Source organism: Leguminivora glycinivorella, chromosome 15 (genome assembly GCF_023078275.1).
Source record: "Leguminivora glycinivorella isolate SPB_JAAS2020 chromosome 15, LegGlyc_1.1, whole genome shotgun sequence".
Classification (NCBI taxonomy): domain Eukaryota; kingdom Metazoa; phylum Arthropoda; class Insecta; order Lepidoptera; family Tortricidae; genus Leguminivora; species Leguminivora glycinivorella.
In genome coordinates this window covers 2,482,021-2,505,967 of record NC_062985.1, presented here as the reverse complement: position 1 = coordinate 2,505,967, position 23,947 = coordinate 2,482,021, and the positions used below count along the sequence as shown (strand labels likewise).

At 36.5% G+C, this 23,947-nt stretch overlaps 2 protein-coding genes across 2 annotated transcripts; one reads left to right on the top strand and one right to left on the bottom strand.

The window, feature by feature from the left end:
• Nucleotides 1-3,669: 3,669 nt before the first annotated feature.
• Nucleotides 3,670-5,901, top strand: LOC125234100 (lipase 1-like). The gene has a single exon (XM_048140284.1). It carries the CDS (start codon nucleotides 4,570-4,572, stop codon nucleotides 5,755-5,757), a length of 1,188 nt encoding a protein of 395 aa, XP_047996241.1. The 5' UTR covers nucleotides 3,670-4,569; the 3' UTR covers nucleotides 5,758-5,901.
• A 45-nt stretch (nucleotides 5,902-5,946) lies between these two features.
• LOC125234101 lies at nucleotides 5,947-16,418 on the bottom strand. Its single transcript, XM_048140285.1, has 2 exons — nucleotides 16,173-16,418; nucleotides 5,947-6,273 (listed from the first exon to the last, which is right to left on the bottom strand). Exons 1-2 carry the CDS (start codon nucleotides 16,365-16,367, stop codon nucleotides 6,133-6,135), a joined length of 336 nt encoding a protein of 111 aa, XP_047996242.1. The 5' UTR covers nucleotides 16,368-16,418; the 3' UTR covers nucleotides 5,947-6,132.
• Nucleotides 16,419-23,947: the final 7,529 nt, after the last annotated feature.

The following is a 23,947-nucleotide window of genomic DNA, read 5'->3' as shown; positions in this document are numbered from 1 at the left end:
CTTTATCATGGCTTTTTGCCACGGCTGATGGGAGACTGAGTTCCACTATCTTGCCATCTCGGCACTAGTATTGACGAAAGTGTCAGTCATCTAACCTTCCTGCGCACACTTTTCTGGCTAAGCCTCCATCATTTTTATCCAGCGGGCTGATTTTTGAGTCTCACGCGTTAGAATTCAGAAAATTGTCACCGTGAGCGAGATTCAAAAATCACCCTCCAGCCCCTCTAGCACAACTTGCACTGTCGCGCGCGAGTCCATACTTGAAGTCGCGTTTGATGTATGGACTCGCGCGCGACAAGGCAAGTTGTGCAGGCGCCGTAGCCGAGTGGCATTTTTACAATGCGAAACGAAAACGAAACGCCGCGAAAGGTAGTCTGGCTCTGTCGCGCCAATACGCAAGAGCGATAGAGATAGATATCTACGAGCGTTTCGTCAGCGTTTCATGAGCGTTTGTGCATTCGGCTAAGTACTCTGTACCAGTGTACCTATCCAAGCAAACGCAAGAGGCTTCAAAAACGAAGCGCTTCAAGAAAAGAGTTGTCTCATTCACTTCTGATATGCAAAAAGGCTTCAAAACCTTTTTATGGAGCTGTGATTTGGGCTCATCAGAATCCTGGTTAGCCTCAAAACTGGATTCGTCAACACGCGAGAGCTTGCAAGTAGACTCGGAGTTGTTGATCGAGTTCGCCGGCAAACAACCCGCAACAAATTACGGCGCCATATTTGTACAATGTACAACTTTGACTAAGGTGCGCTCAGCGGTTGCTTTTCAACTGATGAACTTTCTCATATTACACGTCACATTTAAATAAGTCCGAAATTCGTTTTGGATAACTGGATCAAATTTACACCGAATTTTACAAACGAAACTAGATCACATTAAACTCGAGTATTCTGCCAATATTTTAATTTGTTCGTCCAATATTCCGCCAGCCATCCTATAAGACAGAGAAAATAAGCATTTCAGGAAAAAACACCCTTGTGGGTAATGGCAAAAAAAGGGCTGTTTCATAGATTTCGACTGTCTGCCCTTGATATTTTGTACGGGGTAGTATTTTTTGCGATCATTAAATAATGGCCACAGCATCTGTAGTAGATGATTGTTGCAGCACTTTTAGGTTTATGGGAAGTAATATTCTGTGGTTTATGGGTTCCCACAACGTTTTCGATGGCTATACAGCCCTATATTAGCTATATAAATATGATTACCTTTTTAATTTTTGTCGAGCTCTCGATATTTCAACGCAGTTGCATGCATCATGGTCACGGAAAACTGAAGAAGGCGGGTGGATGTCAAAGTTGCGTAGACAGCGCGTCATCTACCCTCCTTCGCGCGCGTCGGCTGTATTCTCTTTCAGCGTTACCACTGGTCGCATTCACACTCGATGGTCTGTCCAAACACACTACACTCACAGTGTCACTACGATTACGTGTACGTTGTAAGTTTGTTCAAAAATCAAAAAGGTCATCATCAGGCCTTGTACCGTCTCAGATCTAGGGACAGCGGCGCTTGTGGCTATATAACCCGATTCGTGATCGGCATAACCTACCACATCTGTCACAAATAAAACTAGAATTAGTCTCTATCTCTACACGAGCGCGATCCTCGTTATGCCTTATTGCGCGTTTTCAGGCTAAGCTTTGACACCAGGACCTGTCATGGGTTTCACGACCTCTTAAAAGGCTGGCCCTCCACTTGACGCGGTTTACTGCTAGGTCTTCCCACGAGTTAAATTCTATGTTAAAAGCTACCATATTGCGCTTTACACAGTCCTTAAAGCGGAGGAATGGGCGTCCTACATTGCGCTTGCCTGATGCGATTTGGCACAGCATAGTCCGTACGTAACTAACCATCCTGTATAAACAAAGTCTACACCATCACATTTCAGCCAACCTTTACGTTTGATAGTGGAGTCAATTTAAGTTGGCAACTAATTTATACAACTTCGCGTTCACAATGAACGAGTGTCCCAATAACTGTGAATAATTGCTAATTCAACTTTTGCTTCTTGACAAACTAATTCGCGGGTGCTAGGAACAGTTACTTAGCCGCTAGTTACTTAGAAATGGTTAAAATTGATGACACACAAGAAAAATATGATGGTAAGTATTGTAACGTGAGAATTAACGTAGGAACCATTAATGTGGGGTGAGTAGGGTTCGCGGGAGAAGGTGGATATGCATCCTAAATTTTTTTGCTGTTACTTTAATTTTAGCGATAAGACCGCCTGTTGTCACCTGCTTCTTAATATATTTTGTTTTGTAATCTCATTGTCAATAAGTGGTGTACAATAAAGTATATATTATTGTTATTATTTATTTTCTGGTTCAGGAAACTCTTATAGTAATGAATGTAATTATAGTTTTAGACATATTCCTTCTTGTTCTGGTAATATACAGTAGGAACATACACACATAAAAATCTACCTAATCTACAGAAACAAATAGGCTACGAAGACTGCTTGTCAACAGGCGAAGCCACCGTCGAAGCATTTAAAAACTCATTATTGTGATAACAGTTTTGGCTATTCGAACTTTGCAAAATTAACATGCACGATACCGCAAAGATAACAAACATACTTTATAAAAGGTTCAATATTTTGGTCATATAATATGTATAAAACCATAGATAACCCTGTCAAACCCTGTGATATTTGGTATCATAGCTAGACCTAAACAAAAACACAACATTTTTTACACGCCGCGGCCGCTCCGTTGTCGATACATTTTTTTCGAAGTGTCCTCATGTTTGACTGTATCGCTGCAAAATCGCAGCCTGGCAAAAAAAGAGAAGTAGAAATTAACAGGAGCACCACTGTACCGTCTGTCTAGATTTAAGATTCAAACACAATGAAATTTTGTTATTGAATAAATATGTTGCCTGTGTGGTGACGGGATAAGAATTTCACCACCCCCTTTTTTCCCATGGGTGTCGTAGAAGGCGACTGTGGGATATGGGTTAAATTGTGGCGTAGGCGAGAGGCTGGCAACCTGTCACTGCAATGTCACAATTTCGTTTTCTTTCAACCCCTTATTTGCCAAGAGTGGCACTGAAGCTTTAGTAGTTTCATGAGCTCTGCCTACCCCTTTATGGGATACAGGCGTGATTGTATGTATGTATGTATGTATGATGATGATGATGATATGTCTACTGTTTTGCAAATGGCAACCATTTGTATGAGTACAGCAATGAAGCGTTGCTATGTGAAAAAAAAATTGTTCCATTTTTTTTTTTTGATAGGTACAGTTTCCAATGATCAGTCAAACAATGTTGCATTTATCGAATTTCGGCTACTACGAAATTAAGTCAGATATGATATTGTATAGAGTCATAAAATAATGAGTTTACCAAAATATACATGAAATTTTGAACTGCTAGGATAAATCCAGATCCTGCCAGTCAATTTGCAATTCATCTAAGTACCTACTACTTTGACTAATTAGGGATACCTACTTCAAGTTTTTATACTAGTCTGTAATATTAGGTAAGGTAGGTTTGACGACCGGTCTGGCTCAGTTGGTAGTGACCCTGCCTGCTAAGCCGCGGTCCTGGGTTCGAATCCCGGTATGGGCATTTATTTGTGTGATGACCACAGATATTTTTTTGTTCACTGAGTCATGGATTTTTTCTATGTATATAAGTATGTATTTATCTATTTAAGTATGTATATCGTCGCTTAGCACCCATAGTACAAGCTTTGCTTAGTTTGGGGCTAAGTTGATCTGTGTAAGGTGTCCCCATATTTATTTTTTGTTTATTTTATATTTAAAGGAAAATATGGAAAAAATTACGTTTCCAGCGAGACGCTTCCGCTTGTTAAAAATTTATTTAATAAGGGGTAATTTGAAACTGTACGGTGTGAACTACAGCCACAGATATCAGGTCTGTCGCGTGCTATCGGACCGAACACCTTTTTCTCTTTGCGGCGGTTCGGACTGCCAGAGATAAAATCATATGTCAGGATTCGGTGGAACATGGCTACATTCTATCTGACATTATACATACAAAACAAAGAAATTTGATTAAAAATACACAAATATGTTTAAATCACTTATATTTTTAAATTTTAAGAAATAACCTTTTGAATTAGTTATTATTCTGTCTAGGTATAATCAGGAATCTAAAAAAATGGGCGCCTACTTTTTGAACAAAACGGGGTTTGGGTGATAAGAATTCTTCAGATTTTGAGAGACGATTAATAGTGATTGGTAGTGTAAATATTAAGTGTAGAAATAATTAAATACAAGACGAAGCAAGATAATGTAACGCAATAATTTCCAAAAGAAAAACTAGTACCGACGTCATTTAAAAAGTTTCTAAAATACTTAATTAGGTCATTAACTGGAGCGTGACAACGCGGGTGTACCTTTAGTACCTACGTATATAGATTATCGCTATTTCTGAACTAATGTATACCAAAATTTTACAGTAATAATTACGAATTTAATCAATCGCTGATGAAAAGGCCGGAAACATAATGCGGGTGCGTTTAAATATATCACATCAGCCCCAAAATACTGTTAAGTTCATTTGTAAAACAAAACTTACAGTGTACACAGCCAATTACAATGATTATTCTGCAAGTTACAATCTTTTTAGTAATTTGGACTTCGAAATGTGCAGCAGGACCAAATATCTTAGATAAAATCATTCCGGAAGATGCATTACTAAATTTCACTGACCTATCCAAGAAATATGGACATACAGCTGAAGAACACAACGTTGTGACCGAAGACGGATACATATTGAAGCTTTTTCATATACCTGGAGAAAGTAAAAAGCCGATATTCATCATGCATGGACTAGGAGATTCTGCTGATTCCTACGTATTGAGAGGTCATAAATCTTTAGCCGTAACCTTAGCCAATGCAGGATATGATGTCTGGCTTGGAAATAATAGAGGCAACAAATACTCTCGAAGACATTCAAACCTTAACCCAGATAAAGATAACAAGTTTTGGCAGTTCAGTTTTCATGAAATCGGCATTTATGATTTACCGGCAATGATAGACTTCGTTTTGGGCAAAACTAAATCTGATAAAGTAGATGTTATAGCGCATTCTCAAGGAACTACGGCATTTTTTGCTTTACTGGCAACGAAGACGGTATACAATGACAAGATTAATGTCCTAGCAGCACTTGGTCCAGTGGCCTTTTTGGGTAATTTATCTCCGCCTATATCAACTATTGCAATAACAGGACCAGTGATCAACCAAGTTTTGATAAACATGAATGTAGAAGAGATAGCAGCTAACGAAACTGCTGCTCGGGAATTGCAAACCAGACTTTGTTCATTGGGATTCATTGGAGGTAATTTCTGCCGCTTCGGTCTTATATTTCCTCTATTTGGATTCGATCCCGAAGGTCTTGAAGCAGAATTTGCACCAATCGCTTTAGCTCATTTTCCAGCTGGTCTTTCCAGGAAAAGTTTAGTGCATTACGATCAATTATTTTACAGTAAAAGATTCTCCAGCTTTGACTTTGGGCCTTCGATGAATTTGAAAATATACAAATCATTTGGTCCACCGGATTATGATTTAAATAAAGTGACAACAAGAATAGCTTTATACCTAGGGAGGAATGATCCATTTGCAAAGATAAAAGATGCAGAACTGCTAAAGGAGATACTACCTAATGTAGTTGAGTTTAAAATTATTGATTCGAACAAATGGACTCATGTTGACTTCGCTTGGGCTAACGATATGGACAAGTATTTATTTCCTCTGATTTTTGATATTTTGAAAAAGTTCGATTAATCCGGAATAAAATAAAAACACAGAAAGTAATAATATGCACAAAAGTAAATAACATATGGACATAAATTCTGACCATGCAACGAAAAAGTGCTTTATGCCAAGAACCTACGGTCTTGGAAAATCTATCTGGATGTCTATATAGGTAGGTACAATAAATGTAATTGAAAAAATAGAAAACTTGTCACTACAATTTGTTTTTGTGTTTTATTTTATTTTGTTATTATAAGCACTTTATACACTTGAAATTGTGACTCATTGTTTTAGTTTTGGACTAGGTGGTTGTAAAATATTATTTTTTACACTGAACTGACGATTCGATCCATATATCGTATCCAGATGTACTATTTGATTTGTCTTAAGGTTCGAATCGGGTTTTCAAGCGTAAATATAAATGTCATAGTGTAGTTTCTCTCCACGCTGGCTCTTCATCCTGATTTTGACGAAGTCGTATCCCAGGCCTCCTTCGGTGATGTTGGCAGATGCAGTTGTGTGTGTCTTATCGTAGGCCAAGATGCCCTGAAATGCAAAAAATAGTGACGGGTTAAGAATTTCATCACTTCTCCTCTCGTGGGTGTCGTATGGGTCGAATGTGGGATATGGGTTCGATAGAGGTGTAGTAAGCGATAGGCTGACAATCTGTGACTGCAAATCACATATTCGTCTTTTTCCACTTGCTCACAACCTGTCTTACACTAGTACTTAATACTTTAGAAATAATCTTAATCACCATTTGAGTTAATTTTTTTTTTGACAACTTAAAGAAAATGGGCCCTGGAAGAAAAGTGCCTTTAATGTTTAGTTAGATTCTTGGAATAATTAGACATAGACATAGACATAGACATTCTTTATTGGTAATGAAAATTAGAGGTCATAACTTTTACCATATTAGATTATTGCACATATTTATGTAATTACATCTATACACATTATCTACATTTTATACATTTGTTCAATAACTATACATTTTTATTTTTATATAGCCTGCGATTCTTTACATATAACATTATTATTTATTATCATTAATATTTGATTATTATTAAATTGGATTATTCATATACATTGTTAGTATTATCTTTATATTCCATGAATTCTTTATGACTGTAGAAACATTTTTCTATGAGCCATTTTTAGGGTTCCGTAGTCAACTAGGAACCCTTATAGTTTCGCCATGTCTGTCTGTCCGTCCGTCCGTCCGTCCGTCCGTCCGTCCGTCCGCGGATAATCTCAGTAACCGTTAGCACTAGAAAGCTGAAATTTGGTACCAATATGTACATCAATCACGCCAACAAAGTGCAAAAATAAAAAATGGAAAAAAATGTTTTATTAGGGTACCCCCCCTACATGTAAAGTGGGGGATGATATTTTTTTCATTCCAACCCCAACGTGTGATATATTGTTGGATAGGTATTTAAAAATGAATAAGGGTTTACTAAGATCGTTTTTTGATAATATTAATATTTTCGGAAATAATTGCTCCTAAAGGAAAAAAAAGTGCGTCCCCCCCCCTCTAACTTTTGAACCATATGTTTAAAAATATGAAAAAAATCACAAAAGTAGAACTTTATAAATACTTTCTAGGAAAATTGTTTTGAACTTGATAGGTTCAGTAGTTTTTGAGAAAAATACGAAAAACTACGGAACCCTACACTGAGCGTGGCCCGACACGCTCTTGGCCGGTTTTTTTTAAGTTGTGCCTAAAACTTGGGAAACTAATAGTCTCTATTATAAACTTTGGCAATTTGTTATACACAATAGGTGCCGTAATGTGTAACGACTTTCCGGCCTTTTTGAGAGTGTGAGGGATCGTCTTTATTTTGTATGCGTTTCGAGTGACCCGGGCATTTCCTTCTCCTCGTTTTCTATACACTTCTAGATTCTCCCTCGCATAGACTGCGGCCTGAAAAATTAGTAGTGATGGTAATGTTAATATACCTAGTTTTATGAAGTAGGGCTTGGCGCTGTCGTCTTGCTTGGCGCGGGCCAAAGTGCGCACAGCGCGCTTCTGCAAGCGGAACACGCGTTCCCACTCAGCAGCTCGGCCCCAGAACTCCAGGCCGTATTGTATGACGGCTTGTATGCTTGCGTAATAGCACGCCCTCACTGCCTGACACTGCAAGGTCTGGCTTAGCCTTGCCAGCGCAAAGCAAGCCTTGCTCAGCTTGCCGCATACCACACTGACCTGCGATTCCCACGTGAGGCTTTGGTCAAGCTGGAAGCCCAGAAAAGTGGCAGTTGACACTTGTTGAATTTTTATGCCTTGATGGATTATATTGAGTGGACTGCGATTTCTTCCTGATAAGTCAAACTGCATAAATTGGGTCTTAGTTAGGTTTAGTAGTAGGCCATTCAGTCGGCACCAATCTAAAATTTGTTGTGCAGTTGTGTTTAGTTTAGATTCTAGCTCTTCCAAGTTCTCGGCAGTGACAACGGCCGCCACATCATCTGCATACATAAATACTTCTCCAACCTTTGCTGTGTTTGGGAGATCGTTAAGCATGAGTGAAAAAGCTAGATTAGACAAAGATGAGCCTTGAGGAACGCCTATTTCTGTGGCCAGGCCATCCGATTTTATATTGCCTCTTTGACCCACCACATATTGCCGTCTTTCGCGCAGGAAGTCCATCATGAAATTTAAAGTCTGTCCTCGCATGCCGTAGTGATGCATTTTTTGTGATATTACGTCATGGTCTACCACATCGAAGGCTTTTGAGAGGTCGCAGAAGAGTACTGCGACTTCCTTTTTTTCTTCTCGAGCGGTTACCGGTTAGTATACGACGTATCACTTCGCGAGCCATCATTGTGGTAGACCTTCCTGCACTCCCTCGGGTGTGTTTTAATTTATCGCCACTCGTTTCGAACTTCCTTTTTTACGCACTTGTATCGTACGACGTTTTTCAGTACAGGTGGCTCTCCGAAATTTCGGCCTGACAAAATATGACACACTTCTCGCACTAGTGCGTAAAAAAAACACCATCTGTACTGAAATAGTACATTTCGTTATAAGACTTATAATTGCGAGAAGTATGTCATTACTTCACGAGTCCCGAGACATTCTCAAGACGAGTGAAGAATGACATTCTCACACGTGTGACGAACGACGTTTTTAACACAGTTGCGAAAAAACACTACTACAACTAAATAAAACAATCCGAACTCTCAATTTTCGCATTGACATTGACGCATTATTTGACAATTCAAAGGTGTACTTTTGAAGCTTTTAAACTTGCGTGCGTAATTTCGATTTTGCTATTCATCTAACACAATTTATTTCATTGGGTGCCATAAAAACATAAACATTTACGATTTGGGACGATTGTTTAATGTATACTTATATTTTAATTCAAGCGACCCATTTATGCCTCGATATATTGCAAATAACATTAAATAATTATGACAAATCGCGTAACATATTAAAGTTTTTGAACGTGCTTGCAAGAGACAACACTAATTTGACAGAAGACGCGTTTCGTTCCATTCTGTTTACATGACTCATTGTGACCTATTTTTTCAAACTATAAACCATTCTATATATTATGTTTAATATGACTAAAAGTAAACAATAACATAGGAAATATCAATGTTTTAAATATTAATGCCTTAATAGTATGTTTAAGTATAGTTTTATTCCGTCTTTGTAAACTAGACTTATATTAAAACAACTCTGTAAGTAGTCGTAAAATAGAACGCATACTTTTTACGTACTAGTGCGTAAAAACCAACTTCTCGCACGCTAAACAGCCAAAAACGGGCACTTTTTGAGCAACTGTATTAAATAAGTTTTTTCGTTTCATTTGTTTCTTTAAAATCGCTGTCAATAGAAATTGTCAGCAATGTAAACAAACCATTATACTCGTATAAAATATCAATATTTTAGCACAATTTTATTATTTTGAAGGTTGAGGATCATAATGTGAGATGAATTGATTAAATAACACATGGATTTAGTCAGTATCTGATGAGTTAGAATGGAAATTAAAGACATTTTGACTACAAGGTTTGTTTACATTGTTCACAAATTCTATTGACGGCGACTTTAAGTATAATGAACTAACATATACGCCTGTACCGCTGTAATAGCAAAGGTACCTACGGGTTCGAGTTTTCATAGCTAGATAACGATGGAGCATTTCTTTACATGTTATATTTTTTATAAACTTCACACACAAGTTTACAGTATTTCTCCAAAGCACTTACCTATGTGATACTTATTTTCTACTTTTTGGAGACAATCGTGTGATTCTACTTTTAGGCTTAAAGGAGGAGAAGAAATAATAGTGTGGTGGTTGAACTATTAAAGCAATAAAATGTATAAGTACGTTTGTGTGAAGAAAAAACATCAATATTTAAATAAGATAATAACACTTTCACCTTGATGTTAATAACTTGGTGGTTCAAAGTCCTAAGGACAAAGCTCAGTATAAGAAAACAATACGATAATTAATAGAGTATACCTACAAAGTACTTAAATAGTTAGTAATAATATTTGTGTACATCCATCCATTTATAGTAAGGTTAATTGGAAGAAATCCCTCTAAGGGATAAGTTTGTATTTGTACTTCACATCTCAATGTATGTTATTTTTAATGTGTTTTTGTACAATAAAGAACTATTACTACTACTACTACTACTGCTACTTATATACTTTCCATTCATTACTTCAAATATTTCTGACAGATAATTAATTTATAGCACATTGAGGTAGGGCCCTGAATTTTATGCGTTACTCCTTGCGTTATTCCGGCATTTGCCATGGGAGCCTGGGGTCCGCTTTGACATTGTATATAATACACAAATTATACTCATCATCATCATAAGGCCACGTACATCTTGACAGATGATTTAAACAGCGTCGAGAAACAACTCCTCTCGTGACTGTATAGGTCGACCTATCCGGGAGCGACATGCACGTTTGCATTTCTTACTTTTAAATTGAGACCCAATCGCCGAGGAGATAGTATCGCGATTGTGTTTTCTTGCACGCTTTACGGCTAATTCTTGAAACCAGGTGTTGTCATGGGTTTCTCTACCTTTTGAGAAGATACTTCTCCACTCATTGCGGTTCGATGCAAGTTAGTCCCACGTGTTACAGTCGATGCCGAACGCAACCAAGTCACGCTTTACGCAGTCCTTAAATGGTAATATGGGTCGACCTACGTTACGCTTCTCAAATGAGACTTGGCTTAGCATCTTTGTGCCGCCTGCGTGGCAGCCGGAACAGCCTTCTGGCCGTCTTAGCTGATCGCTGGGATAGTCAGCTCCTCATACACTGGACTAGAATGCACTCGGTGGTGGCCACCTACACATATAACTGAGTGTATGTGGCTGTTACCAAGGCACTTCAATTAGAATTATAATTAGAATAAGTTTTTAAAAATGTATTTGCTCACTGTATGGACTTTGGTCTGAAATAAAGATATTTTATTTTATTTTTTATTTTTATTTTTATAGTCTGCCTGGGCAAACGAGTGCTGCTCATGCGGTGCACGAGCCCTAACCACATATTATACTACATTCACAGAAATTCATAGATTTTATTTTATTTTTATTTTATTTTATTTATTTGCACATCCTACTAACGTCTCCAGAATTAACCTGTGTAGTGTACAGGTTGATATTCCGGTAAATTCAACAAAAAACGAAACTAACCTACCTAATACTATAATGAATGTGATGCGAAGGGATGAGAGTCGTGAGTGTCGTGGCAAGAAAGGTATTGCGAATGAATGTGAAAGTAAGTAACGGGAGAAGAAAACCGAGGAAATGTGAATGGAATGTGTGAGAGATGACATGAAACGAAAGCAAGATAACGAGATGATGTGCGACACAGATTTAACCCTTAAATGCATGGTGATGTACGAGTATATTATGCATCATATATTTGATGGCCTATGACTCAATATGTAGCTATCCAAAATCACATTTATAGCTTAATTATTATTCAGTATTCTTAGTATTTATTTTCATTCTCTAGGCTACTAGGTTTTTTACAATATGTATATAAAAATAAAATATAAAAACATTTACAAAACAATATATAGACATATTATAAAAAACCTAGCCTAGGGTGCCGCCAGCAGCGGGGCAGGGCCCAAGTTATTCAGTATTTATTATGGTTGTCTATTGTTTGCCCGACAGTCATTTAACATAATATTCATTTGCCCGAATCTAACTTGCCTGAATTTCATTTGCCCGAATGATTTGTTTACCATAAAAATCATATGACATACTCGTTGTTTATCCGAATATTACCTTCCATAATCATACAATGCCATACTATTTGTTAGCCATATTATTAAGTGCAATAATATGGTTTCATAGAATATTCAAACGCCATAAGCAATTATTGCCATATTAATTGTTGCCCATATTATTACCTAACCTAACCTACTTTCTGATAGCAGTTTCATTTTCCAGGGGTCACAGTTCTAACCTAACCTAACCTCCTTTTCCAGCAGTTTCATTCTCCAGGGGGTCACAGTTCTAACCTAACCTAACCTACTTTCTGATAGCAGTTTCATTTTCCAGGGGGTCGCAGTTCTAACCTAACCTAACCTACTGTCTGATAGTATTTTCATTTTCCGGGGGGTCACAGTTCTAACCTAACCTAACCTACTTTTCAAAGCAGTTTCCTTTTCCAGAGGTTCACAGTTCTAACCTAACCTAACCTACTTTCTGATAGCAGTTTCATTTTCCAGGGGGTCACAGTTCTAACCTAACCTAACCTACTTTCTGATAGCAGTTTCATTCTCTAGTCCTTCTAGTACCTATTATAGTAGTTTTCGATTCTGCCAAAGCACATTATGGAAATTGACTTTTCTGGACGCTAATTTGTATGACAAATGATGGTATGGAATGTGGTAATTACGGATTTCGATGATTCTGACAAATGACATTATGGAAACTGACTTTATGGGAAACAAAGTTTCTGGCACTAGATTAATATAGTAAACAATGATTATGGCATAAGATGTTATGAGAAACAATATTATGATTGTTGAATAGGATGGCAAATAAAATTATGGCAAATGAAATTCTGGCAAATGGGGGTATCCCATTTATTATTATTAAATAAATAATTAAATAAATTAAATAATATAATGATTTACTATTAATTATTTAAGGATAAAGATGAAATGGCGGAAAAGTGTGAAAAAACAGGATGATGCCGATCTTTAGTACAGTGAAACCTGGATAAGTGAGACTTCAAGGGACGACAAAATTTATCTCACTTAAAGAGGTATTCCACTTATTCAGGGTCTCAGTTAGATGGGTATAATACAAAGTTTGTCTCACTTACAGAGGGTATCACTAATAGAGGCCAGAATAGTGGATGTGTCAGTTATAGAGGTGATAAGGTGTTTTTCATAAATAGTTATTATTAGTTGCATGCTAAAAGAAAAGGTAAATAAGCCTTTAAATAATATATAAGACATGTCATATGTCATTGTGTCATAGAAATTTTATATTATGAAAGTTATATTTTATATTTTATTTTATAATTTTTATTATTATTTTTTTTTTTTTTATTTATTTATTGTTCAGAACACATACAGTCATATATCAAATAACATAGGTAGCAAACATATATAAGGTATAAAAGACCTGGAGGTTCATAAATGTTTTTAAAAGTAGGGTATACATCAAAAACATGCAAATGCGTCTTTGCGAGGAGAAAAACATATGATAAATTTACTTTAACAACAAAAGTTTAGATCTAATAAGTCCTTTTAAAGCTGGAAGTGAATGCATAAATGGATCGATGTCATAGAAATATTCATTGTAATTTTTAGATACACGTTTGAAAAAAGTATGCCTAGAATAATTAGTACGTGCGAAACTCACATAAAACAAATTTCGAGGACGTAAGGAACGATGCGGTACATTAAACATAATATTTTGTAGTAGATTTGGGCTATTAATTTAATTTTTTAAGATTTTAAATAAAAACATTGTGTCTATAAAAAGTCTTCTATTACAAAGAGAAATTATGTTGAAATGCTTAGCCGACCTGGCTGATGACTCAAATAAAGTGCCGGTTCTGTAACAGAGTGCTCGTAAGAAAACATTTTGTATTCTTTCTAGGCGATTAATATGGATATGGTATTGAGGAGACCAGATCACAGACCCAAATTCCAGAATACTCCTGACATATGAATTAAATAGTATTTTAAGGGTGCAGGGGCGCCTGAAGGGTTTACTCATTCTTAGTATCATACCTAAATTTTTGTAGGCTCGGTTACAAATGTTGTCAATATGAATATTAAAATTAAGCTGTGTGTCCATAGTAATACCTAAATCTCTAATAGAACTAACTCTAGTTATCTTCTTTCCATTTATTAAATAATTAAAATTTATTATATTTTGTTTTCGGGAGAAAGTAATCACAAAACACTTGTCTAAGTTTAGGTATAGATGATTATTGCTACAATATTCATAAAAACTGTCAAGATCATGTTGTAAGACATGACAATCCGCTTCAGAAGATATAGCTTTAAAAATCTTTGTATCATCAGCATAAACAAGGTGTTCCGAATTTCTGAAGCAGGTTGCCATGTCATTAACATATAAAATAAAAAGAAGAGGACCAAGATGAGATCCTTGTGGCACCCCTGAGGGCACTGGCAGAAAACGAGATGTATAACCCTTCAGTGCCACAGCCTGGCTTCGGTTCCTAAGATAAGATTGAATCCACCTGAGGAGGTCACCGTGAATACCGAGCCTCCGGAGCTTCTCAATTAACTTAAAATGGTTAATTTTATCGAAACATTTCGAGAAGTCGGTATACACGGCGTCCACCTGCCAGCCGGATGAGATTTTATTTAAAATAAAATCAGAGAAGTTGAGAAGGTTTGTATCAACACTGCGGCCACGACAGAAGCCGTGCTGATGTTCTGAAATATGCTGATAAATAGTTGCAGTTATTTCTGTGGTGACAATTTTTTCGAAAACTTTACCAAATATATTTAATTTGCTAATTGGTCTGTAATTAGTGACTAATTTAGAGTCGCCACTCTTATGTATCGGGGTTATTAAAGCCTTTTTCCATAACTCGGGAAAGGTTCCTGACGAAATAGATTTTTGAAAAATTTTTGTAATGGGTACAGTAAGTTCTTTAGCACATGTTTTAATAAAGAGGGGATGAATAAAATCAGTACCGCTACCTTTTTTAACGTTTACTCCGTTCAATTGCTTAAAAACCAAATCTTCTGTAATATCAATAGAGCATAGATCAATTAGGCTATCAGTGGAACATTGCGACAGTGGCGCTCCTTGCCCATCACTAGGAGAGGGGACGAACACAGAATTGAAATAATCATTGAAAAGATTACTCATGGCTACCCCATCACTAGTAGTTACCCCATTAAATGACACTTGATCGGGTATAATATTAACAGGAAATTTAGATTTAATAAATGACCAAAAATAATTTGGTGATTTATATATTATGTCTTCGGTCAGTGAGATATAATTCTTGTAACATTCGGCTGCTAGTTTATGTTCCCTTTTTCTCAAAAATACAAACTCTGCCCTATCTAAAGGGTTATTATAAGTTTTCCATCGTTTGTGTACTAATAACTTTTGATTGCGAACTTTGATTAAACTGCGTGAAAACCATGGAGGATAACTACGTTACTATGTTACAAATCGAAATTTTAGTTTTAATTACTTAAAAGAAAACCCTTAAACTCACCTAAACACAAAGAATCAATCGCGTAAAGAGTTATTAAAAATATGGAAATAGATTTTCAATAAAGTCCAAGTTACAGAGGTCATAGACTGACTGTATCTCAGATACAGAGGTAAATTTCTATAAAATTCTTAACAAACAATTAAGTGAATATACATTTCAAATATAGTCTCAGTAACAGAGGTAAAATACACGCTCTGTCTCACTAATAGAGGGAAATGTGACTAAAAAATCGAAAAGGCTATCTCAGTTATAGAGGTCTGTTTTGTCTCACTAACAACAGAGGTAAATCGGTGCGAAAGTGTCGGGACCGCACCTTGGGTCCCAGCTAAAGAGGTTTCTCACTTATCCAGGTCCCACTTAACCAGGTTTCACTGTATGTGATTTAGGCAGATTTTTTCGGAGTTAGTAATTAGTTTATGTTTAAACATTTGATCATGGGGGTTTCACAAATAGTGTACCTACCTTTCTAATAGTAGTAAAACTTTACAAATAAAACTTACCAATAACTATATATTTATATAAATAAGTTTTAGCCTATTTAAGTTCTAACACTGATTTAGTATTAAAATCGGTATTCAATATTTTTTTTATTTTTTTTCCAAGAGTCAGAAAACCATTGTCTATCACATATCTCGTTAAAAGAAAAATTCATGCATTTAAGGGTTAAGGAAGAGGAAGACATATGACTGGGATAAAGGCAGGCTAATGATGATGATTAATTTACCTGAATGGTCCGCATTTCACCAGGCACAACAGGCATTTTATAATACATAACTTCCACCCTTTTTTGGAACAATTTCCACGAATATTCTGCTTGCTCTTGATGCACCAATGGCCTCATGACACTTGTACCACAAAACATATGGTTACATTCTACCAACACTATGGTTATTAATAAAAATAGCGCGAACAGTTTCATTATGAGTTTTTTACTCTGCTCGAAGCAAGATTCGAAATATTAATGAGAATAATGAGAGTAGTCAGGGCAATAATAATATTTTTTTGCTTATATTCGTTACTGATAATGATGACCGCTATTTAGTTTTGTTATTGTAAGTGATTTACTAATTTCATGATAAGTTTGTTGTCATTCACTTAGGACATCAGGGTGCGTAAGTTATGCAATAAAAAAAAATAACTTTTTAGTCAACGTGCCAATTGTCAAGTGAAGGAAAGATGAAGCGTTCTGTTATCGCGAGCATTTTATCAACTTGGCTAGGCCATTTTTCGACGACTGTATTTTGACTGTGTGTCGACAGAATCCACACAGAATCCCTAGCCCAAATAATCAAAACCAAGTGCGGGTAGTTCGAAAAACTCGCGCGGCTGTCAGAAGGTGTTGACACGTGTTGATGTCATTTCAAGCCAGTCTTCTCCGAGATCACGGGGACAAATCCGTCCCTGAAACGTTGGTCAGTTTAATATGTAGTCATACGCGTTTAAAAATAATTATGTGACTGTATTTTGATTTGTATTTACATTTACAAATCCCAAATTTAGTATTTAAAATATGTAAAAACAATGGATCTTTAGATATAATATTGGATGGTATAGAATGGTAATTACTCCAAACGACTGCCTGCATAAATAATTGTGAATAATTTAAATGTGATCATCTGTTCAGGGTCTTTTAGCTATGTAGGTTAAAAGTTATTTTTAAGTTTGTTTTTGCGAAAACACTAATGCAAATAAAATCAGCTTCATGTCAAATTAAATCACGACAGACAGACGCGCTTCGATTTTTTACAGGCCGGCTGGGCGTTTGTTTGTAAGCAAAGTTTTAAAATAATCGACCAGGAGCATGTATTTCCAATTTTCACGCTTATTGTAGGGTTCCGTAAAGACTCGTCCGTTAAAAAACAAGATTCTATTTCAAAAACTGCTTAATATCATGGTCCCTAATGTTTTCTTTTAAAGTGTTTATTTGACTTGCTTTAGGCCGTTTTCACATTATCCGATCCGATATCGGATGTCGGAAGGATTTCAATGGAAAAAATCCAAGATGGCGCCTTTAATGTATGGGATGTCGGTCCGACATCCGATATCGGATCGGATAATGTGAAAACGCACTTATCCCCCGATTTTTCCTCTTTTTTACTTGCTGACCTTGCTGTAGGAGAACTCAACCTATTTTGTCATAATGTACGACCTTGTTTTTATAAAAAAATTATAAATTATATCAAAGCTTCCTAGCTCACTTGCTAGAATCGTCCCACAATAAGTCTGCATAGATTTGAATAGCCCCGCCTCTACAAGGGTTAACTAAACGTCATAAATTCATCAAAGTTTGACTGTCAGGCTGAGAAAACCGATGCCAGATTATCATATATTACATATATCAGGGCAAAAGGTTGCGAACAGACAGATCTGATACAGGAGGGGTCAATTCTCCATACAAACGCTCTCGACTATTTCCTCCCTGGTTTGAAGATAGAGCAATGACTTTTTCAACACAAATTGTTATTATTTTTATCTGTGTCGGACCGTTTTGATTTTTTTGATATTCTTATTTTTAAAGACGCTAGAGCCCATCAAAATTTTCCAAAAACGGCCTTATTGATTATGGCGCAAAAAAAGGTATGGTATTCAAAATTGGTAACAATTAGCCAAGAAAACTAAACGGTCCGACACAGATTATTTCATTGTTATTCAGATTCTCAAATTTTGTTACTTTTGATTAAGTTTTGAAGGAGGAAACAGTCGAGAGCGGAACCTCGATATTAAAGATTTTTTCAATATCTTTTAACCGAGTTGTTCTGAATGGACAATTTTATTTCGATAAATCTAGTTAATAACACTAGTACAATAAACTAAAATTCCCAAATTGAAAAGGGGGCTCCTTTCCATTTGAGCATTTTTGCTCCTGTAGCGTCTTAAGGGTTCGTAGGGGGCTACGGAACTCGATGCGTCTGATGACGTCGTTTGATTCCTTGACATATCACCTCGCCTGCCTTAGGCCTAGGTCGCATATCTCACATATATCACTAATTATCATACTTATACATATGTTACGTAAGTCCAAACCAGTTGGCAAGGCCGGCTCGCGTTTCCGATACTGTTTTAAAACGGAATATTGTCTGTTTATGTTTACTTTTATGGTACAACCTTATTAAAAGAAGAACAAACTTTTTTATACATATGTAAGGTACCGGCGCCTATCCCATCGTTATTTTTCTCGTGTTTAATATATTTAAATCTGCAGTTTTGTTCATGGTAGGTACCTACTAACGAACGTAGATACGTCCAAAAAGCTGCTGAACTGATTAGTTAAAGGGTGCTTGGTCCCTTTCTCACATATACATAAGTCAACATGACAGATAAGGACAAGCGATTCTTGGCTAATTCAGGTTTTTAAAGCGTTAATGAAAAGCGCCATTAGTAGTTGATAAGATATTATTATGTATGAACACTAGAATAAGTCTTTCTATATAATTTACGGTATTAACTTTGAAAATGAGTGCTTCATTTCGCCGTTAAACGTAAGTTTGGCGAAAAAATTAGAAACTGTAATCTTTGTTTTCAATAAATTAAAAAATATATGGGATATGGGTTAAATTGTGGCGTAGGCGAGAGGCTGGCAACCTGTCACTGCAATGTCACAATTTTGATTTCTTTCAACCCCTTTTTGCCAAGAATGGCACTGAAACTTGAGTAGTTCATGTGCTCTGCCTACCCCTTTATGGGATACAGGCGTGATTATATGTATGTATGTAAAAAAAAATGTCATTTACACCAGAGATTATGGATTTAGTGATTTTTGTTGATATATGTGGTTTGTGTTTACACTTACAAAAGTATGAAATTTTGAAAGTGGGAAAACTTAAAAACCGGGCAGACAAATCGTCGCTTAGGTAAGCTATTACCGTTGCCCATGGACAGCCAGCAACTTTCAACTCCAAGATGGGATTACGATCTTTATACGAATGTTTTATGATCTTTTCAGTACTTTAGTAAAGATTAAACGGATATTACTTTATTATCTTCATCTTCATTTTAAAATAATAATAATATTATATTAATTATAAAATTGTTAAATAGTTTTTATTTTTATCTGTGGAATATAATTGCTTATAATGCCATTTGCATAATGGCGGGTTCGTGATCCTTCATTAGGTATCTAATTTAGAATAAGATAATAATAGCCAATGGAGCAGACTTTACTCGGCTAGAGACACAGTTTTTTAAGGGTCCCCCCACATCTAGCGTCTCCCGAGCGTCGCGTCGGGCCAACTGCATGGAAAAAGACGCCGCGTCGACGCGGCGTTAGGCTTTGCCCATACAGTTGGCCCGACGCGACGCTCGCCAGACGCTAGATGTGGGGGGACCCTAATAGCCTTTCCATGCCTGATATGTATGCCGTCGGTCCTGCCTGCGTTGGGCCTGGGTTGAAATCACGGTAAGGGCATTTAATTGTAGGATAAACTGACACTGTTGAGTTATGGACGTTTTCTATTTATGTATGTCGCAGCCGGATCATATTATCCGCCGTATTACATTGTAAGGAGTTAGTTCATAAGTAAGTAATAATGCAACCTTGCTATTTGTACTACTATAAATTAGGTGTTTATTAAATAAAACCTTAGTCATTATTCCGCATTCACTGTGTTTAATTGTACGCCCAACTTCCCGCACCACATGGCGACCCTGCCACGTGAGGTGTCGGGTTCGCGCGCCGCCGCGTGTGCAGAACTGCATTAAAGGACGTGATCCGACACACTCGTATATCGCAATTTTATTTAAAGCTACAAATATGTGCAATTCAAGAGTAGAGAAAGAAAATGTCTTTATTAGCCAAAACGCCGCAGGAAGATCCGCCAACGACGCTCCATTCCACGAGATGAAATATCACTTGTCATCGATCAGTATTGTCATGATAGTGATTTGCTCATTTTTGGGCATCGGAATACTCTACAGCTGCTATAAACTGTACAAGAAGTGCCATGACAGATGGTCAAGAGATTTGATTGTTCAATACAATCTTCGTCGATTTTTTAATCGCGATCTGCGTGAGGCTCACTGTCATCAGTGCGGACCAGCTCGAGGTGTCTCCTACACAGCGGATACAGCAAACGAGTGACCCGGTACATCCAGCATCAGGACGACGAGTGCCCCAGGTCACCCCAGCGACCACAGCGTGTACGGTAAAGTGCGCGTATTCGGAAAAGTGCAGTGAAATTTAGTGCGTGCATATAAAATCGGAACTAAGGTAAAAGTGCGTAATGTTACGTTTATTATACATAGAACTCCATTTTCTTTAATTTTAGGGTTTAAATAAGTACCTATTGTAAGATAACTGCATATGCTATTCTGACATGTCAAGTGACTTACAAGAAATATTTAACGAATTGAAAAGCATAAAAGATTATCTAGTTAAACTTAGTTATGATAGACGGACATCCGAAGTCCTTAACTTAAAGCTAGAGGAAGCATTTAAAGCTTTGTGAAGTAATAAAGAAGGAAATAAATGACAAATTAATAACGGGACAAAGGTTATTAGATATTGAAACTTTTTGCGAGCATATTAGAAATTTGTATAAACAAATAGAGGATTTTTGTCAGAAAACCTATACAAGTTCAAAAGCTATATCTAAGGAAAAATTAAAAATGGACGAGTTTAGTTTGAAAATAGCGCTATCATTAATACCATCAATGACAGATGATGAAGTTGCCATAAATCAATTAATAGACTCCATTGAGTACTACGATTCTACTTTAAAAAGTGACGGAAAGCTACAGCTTATAAATTTTGTCTTAAAAAATAGGCTTACGCAGGTAGCAAAATTGAAATTAAGCTCGTCCTACACTACTGTTCAAGCTTTAGTGGCCGACATGAAAAAGCTATTGTTGCCTAAGAAATCAGCCACTGCTATTCAAAATAAATTACAGACGCTGAGACAAGGAGATCTTTCGATTGACGACTTTGGTCAAAAATTGTCAAAAATGTTTGTCGATCTCACGATCGCGCAATCAGACGGAGACTCAAAATCATTTAATATATTAAAAGGATTAAATGAAAAGCAGGCAATAAAACGATTTGCCGACGGATTGCGCAATCGTCGAGTGAGTACTATTATTGCGGCTCGTGACTACGCGTCTTTAAAGGATGCTATACAGGGTGCGAAGGATGAGGAGACGCACTCAAATAATACGACAGGTGAAGTATACGCCTTCAATAATCAACGTAAAAATACTTATTTCAGTAGAGGCTACAGTCGAGGGCGAGGCTCTTCTTACAGAGGACAACTGCACTACCCTACTACTGGTGCGAGGACGCAGTACAGTCCCTCAGGTGCTTGGACTCAACACCACCCAGCCCAAACATCAGGAGGATACAACAGAGGCAGAGGAGCTGGCAGAGGAGGCTACCAGTTCCAACTTTCCAAGGCGGTCATCGAGGCCGAAACATATAGGGGAACCGAGGTAAGTCAAACACTTTTCATGGAAACAATGGATATCGCAACGAACGCATTTTTGTGAACGAAACTCATAAAAATATTGAGCCGAATCAGTTTTTTCGTGAATAAGGAATTTATATTTGCATGTGAAAATACTTGCACAATTTATTTTAAAGTGAAAAATAAAATTCCAATATGGTTATGTGACACTGGCGCATCATTATGTGCTTTGAAATTAGCGACGGCTTTGAAATTAGATATACCGATTTATAAAGACGACTTAATTATTAATGGAATCGGTGGAACAAAACAAGCAATCGGATATGCTTACATTGAATTGTGTGAACGTGACTACATATTTCAACATAAGTTTTATATTTTTCAAGATTTACCTATCAAATGGGACGGAATTATAGGCTATGATTTTCTTAAAAAATATCAGTCTAACTTAGATCTACAGAGAATGGAATTGAGATTAGTAGTACCAAGTAATAATGATATAGTACGCATACCTTTGCAAGATGTTCAAACACATTTCATTCTCCCCCCCAGGACTGAATCATTACATTTTCTTACGACTGACTTACAGGAAGATTGCGTAATATGTTCATCAGAACTACAGGACGGTATATTTTTGGCAAGTTCAATTGTTAGGCCTTTTAATGGAAAATTACCTGTAAAAATTCTAAACACAACAGAAAAGGAGATTAAATTAGATGAAATACGACTAGTTATACATAAAGCGAGTGATTATGATATTTGCTGTTTTGACAATTGTGACTCAAAAAATGTAGATCGCGTAAAGGAATTGTTTTCTCATTTAAATTTACAAAATCTTAATAAAGAAGAGCAAATCTCCATAGAAAACTTATGTGCAAAATTTTCCGATATTTTTTATTTGCCCGGGGATAAGTTAACAACAACAGATATTTACAATCACTCAATAACATTGAAAGACAATATTAGCCCTATATATACAAAGCCCTACAGGTTGCCTCATGCCCAGAAGTCAATTATAAATACCCAGTTAGACAATATGCTCAAGGAAGGTATAATAGAGAAGTGCTCAAGTGAGTGGTCTAGCCCACTTCTATTAGTTCCTAAAAAGAAAGACAAAAATGGTGAGAAAAAATGGCGTATCGTTATTGATTACCGTAAACTAAATAATTGCATTCAAGATGATAAATTTCCACTTCCTAATATTACTGAAATTATTGACTCTGGGATACCCCCATTTGCCAGAATTTCATTTGCCATAATTTTATTTGCCATCCTATTCAACAATCATAATATTGTTTCTCATAACATCTTATGCCATAATCATTGTTTACTATATTAATCTAGTGCCAGAAACTTTGTTTCCCATAAAGTCAGTTTCCATAATGTCATTTGTCAGAATCATCGAAATCCGTAATTATCACATTCCATACCATCATTTGTCATACAAATTAGCGTCCAGAAAAGTCAATTTCCATAATGTGCTTTGGCAGAATCGAAAACTACTATAATAGGTACTAGAAGGACTAGAGAATGAAACTGCTATCAGAAAGTAGGTTAGGTTAGGTTAGAACTGTGACTCCCTGGAAAATGAAACTGCTATCAGAAAGTAGGTTAGGTTAGGTTAGAACTGTGAACCTCTGGAAAAGGAAACTGCTTGAAAAGTAGGTTAGGTTAGGTTAGAACTGTGACCCCCCGGAAAATGAAAATACTATCAGACAGTAGGTTAGGTTAGAACTGCGACCCCTGGAAAATGAAACTGCTATCAGAAAGTAGGTTAGGTTAGGTTAGAACTGTGACCCCCTGGAGAATGAAACTGCTGGAAAAGTAGGTTAGGTTAGGTTAGAACTGTGACCCCTGGAAAATGAAACTGCTATCAGAAAGTAGGTTAGGTTAAGTAATAATATGGGCAACAATTAATATGGCAATAATTGCTTATGGCGTTTGAATATTCTATGAAACCATATTATTGCACTTAATAATATGGCTAACAAATAGTATGGCATTGTATGATTATGGAAGGTAATATTCGGATAAACAACGAGTATGTCATATGATTTTTATGGTAAACAAATCATTCGGGCAAATGAAATTCAGGCAAGTTAGA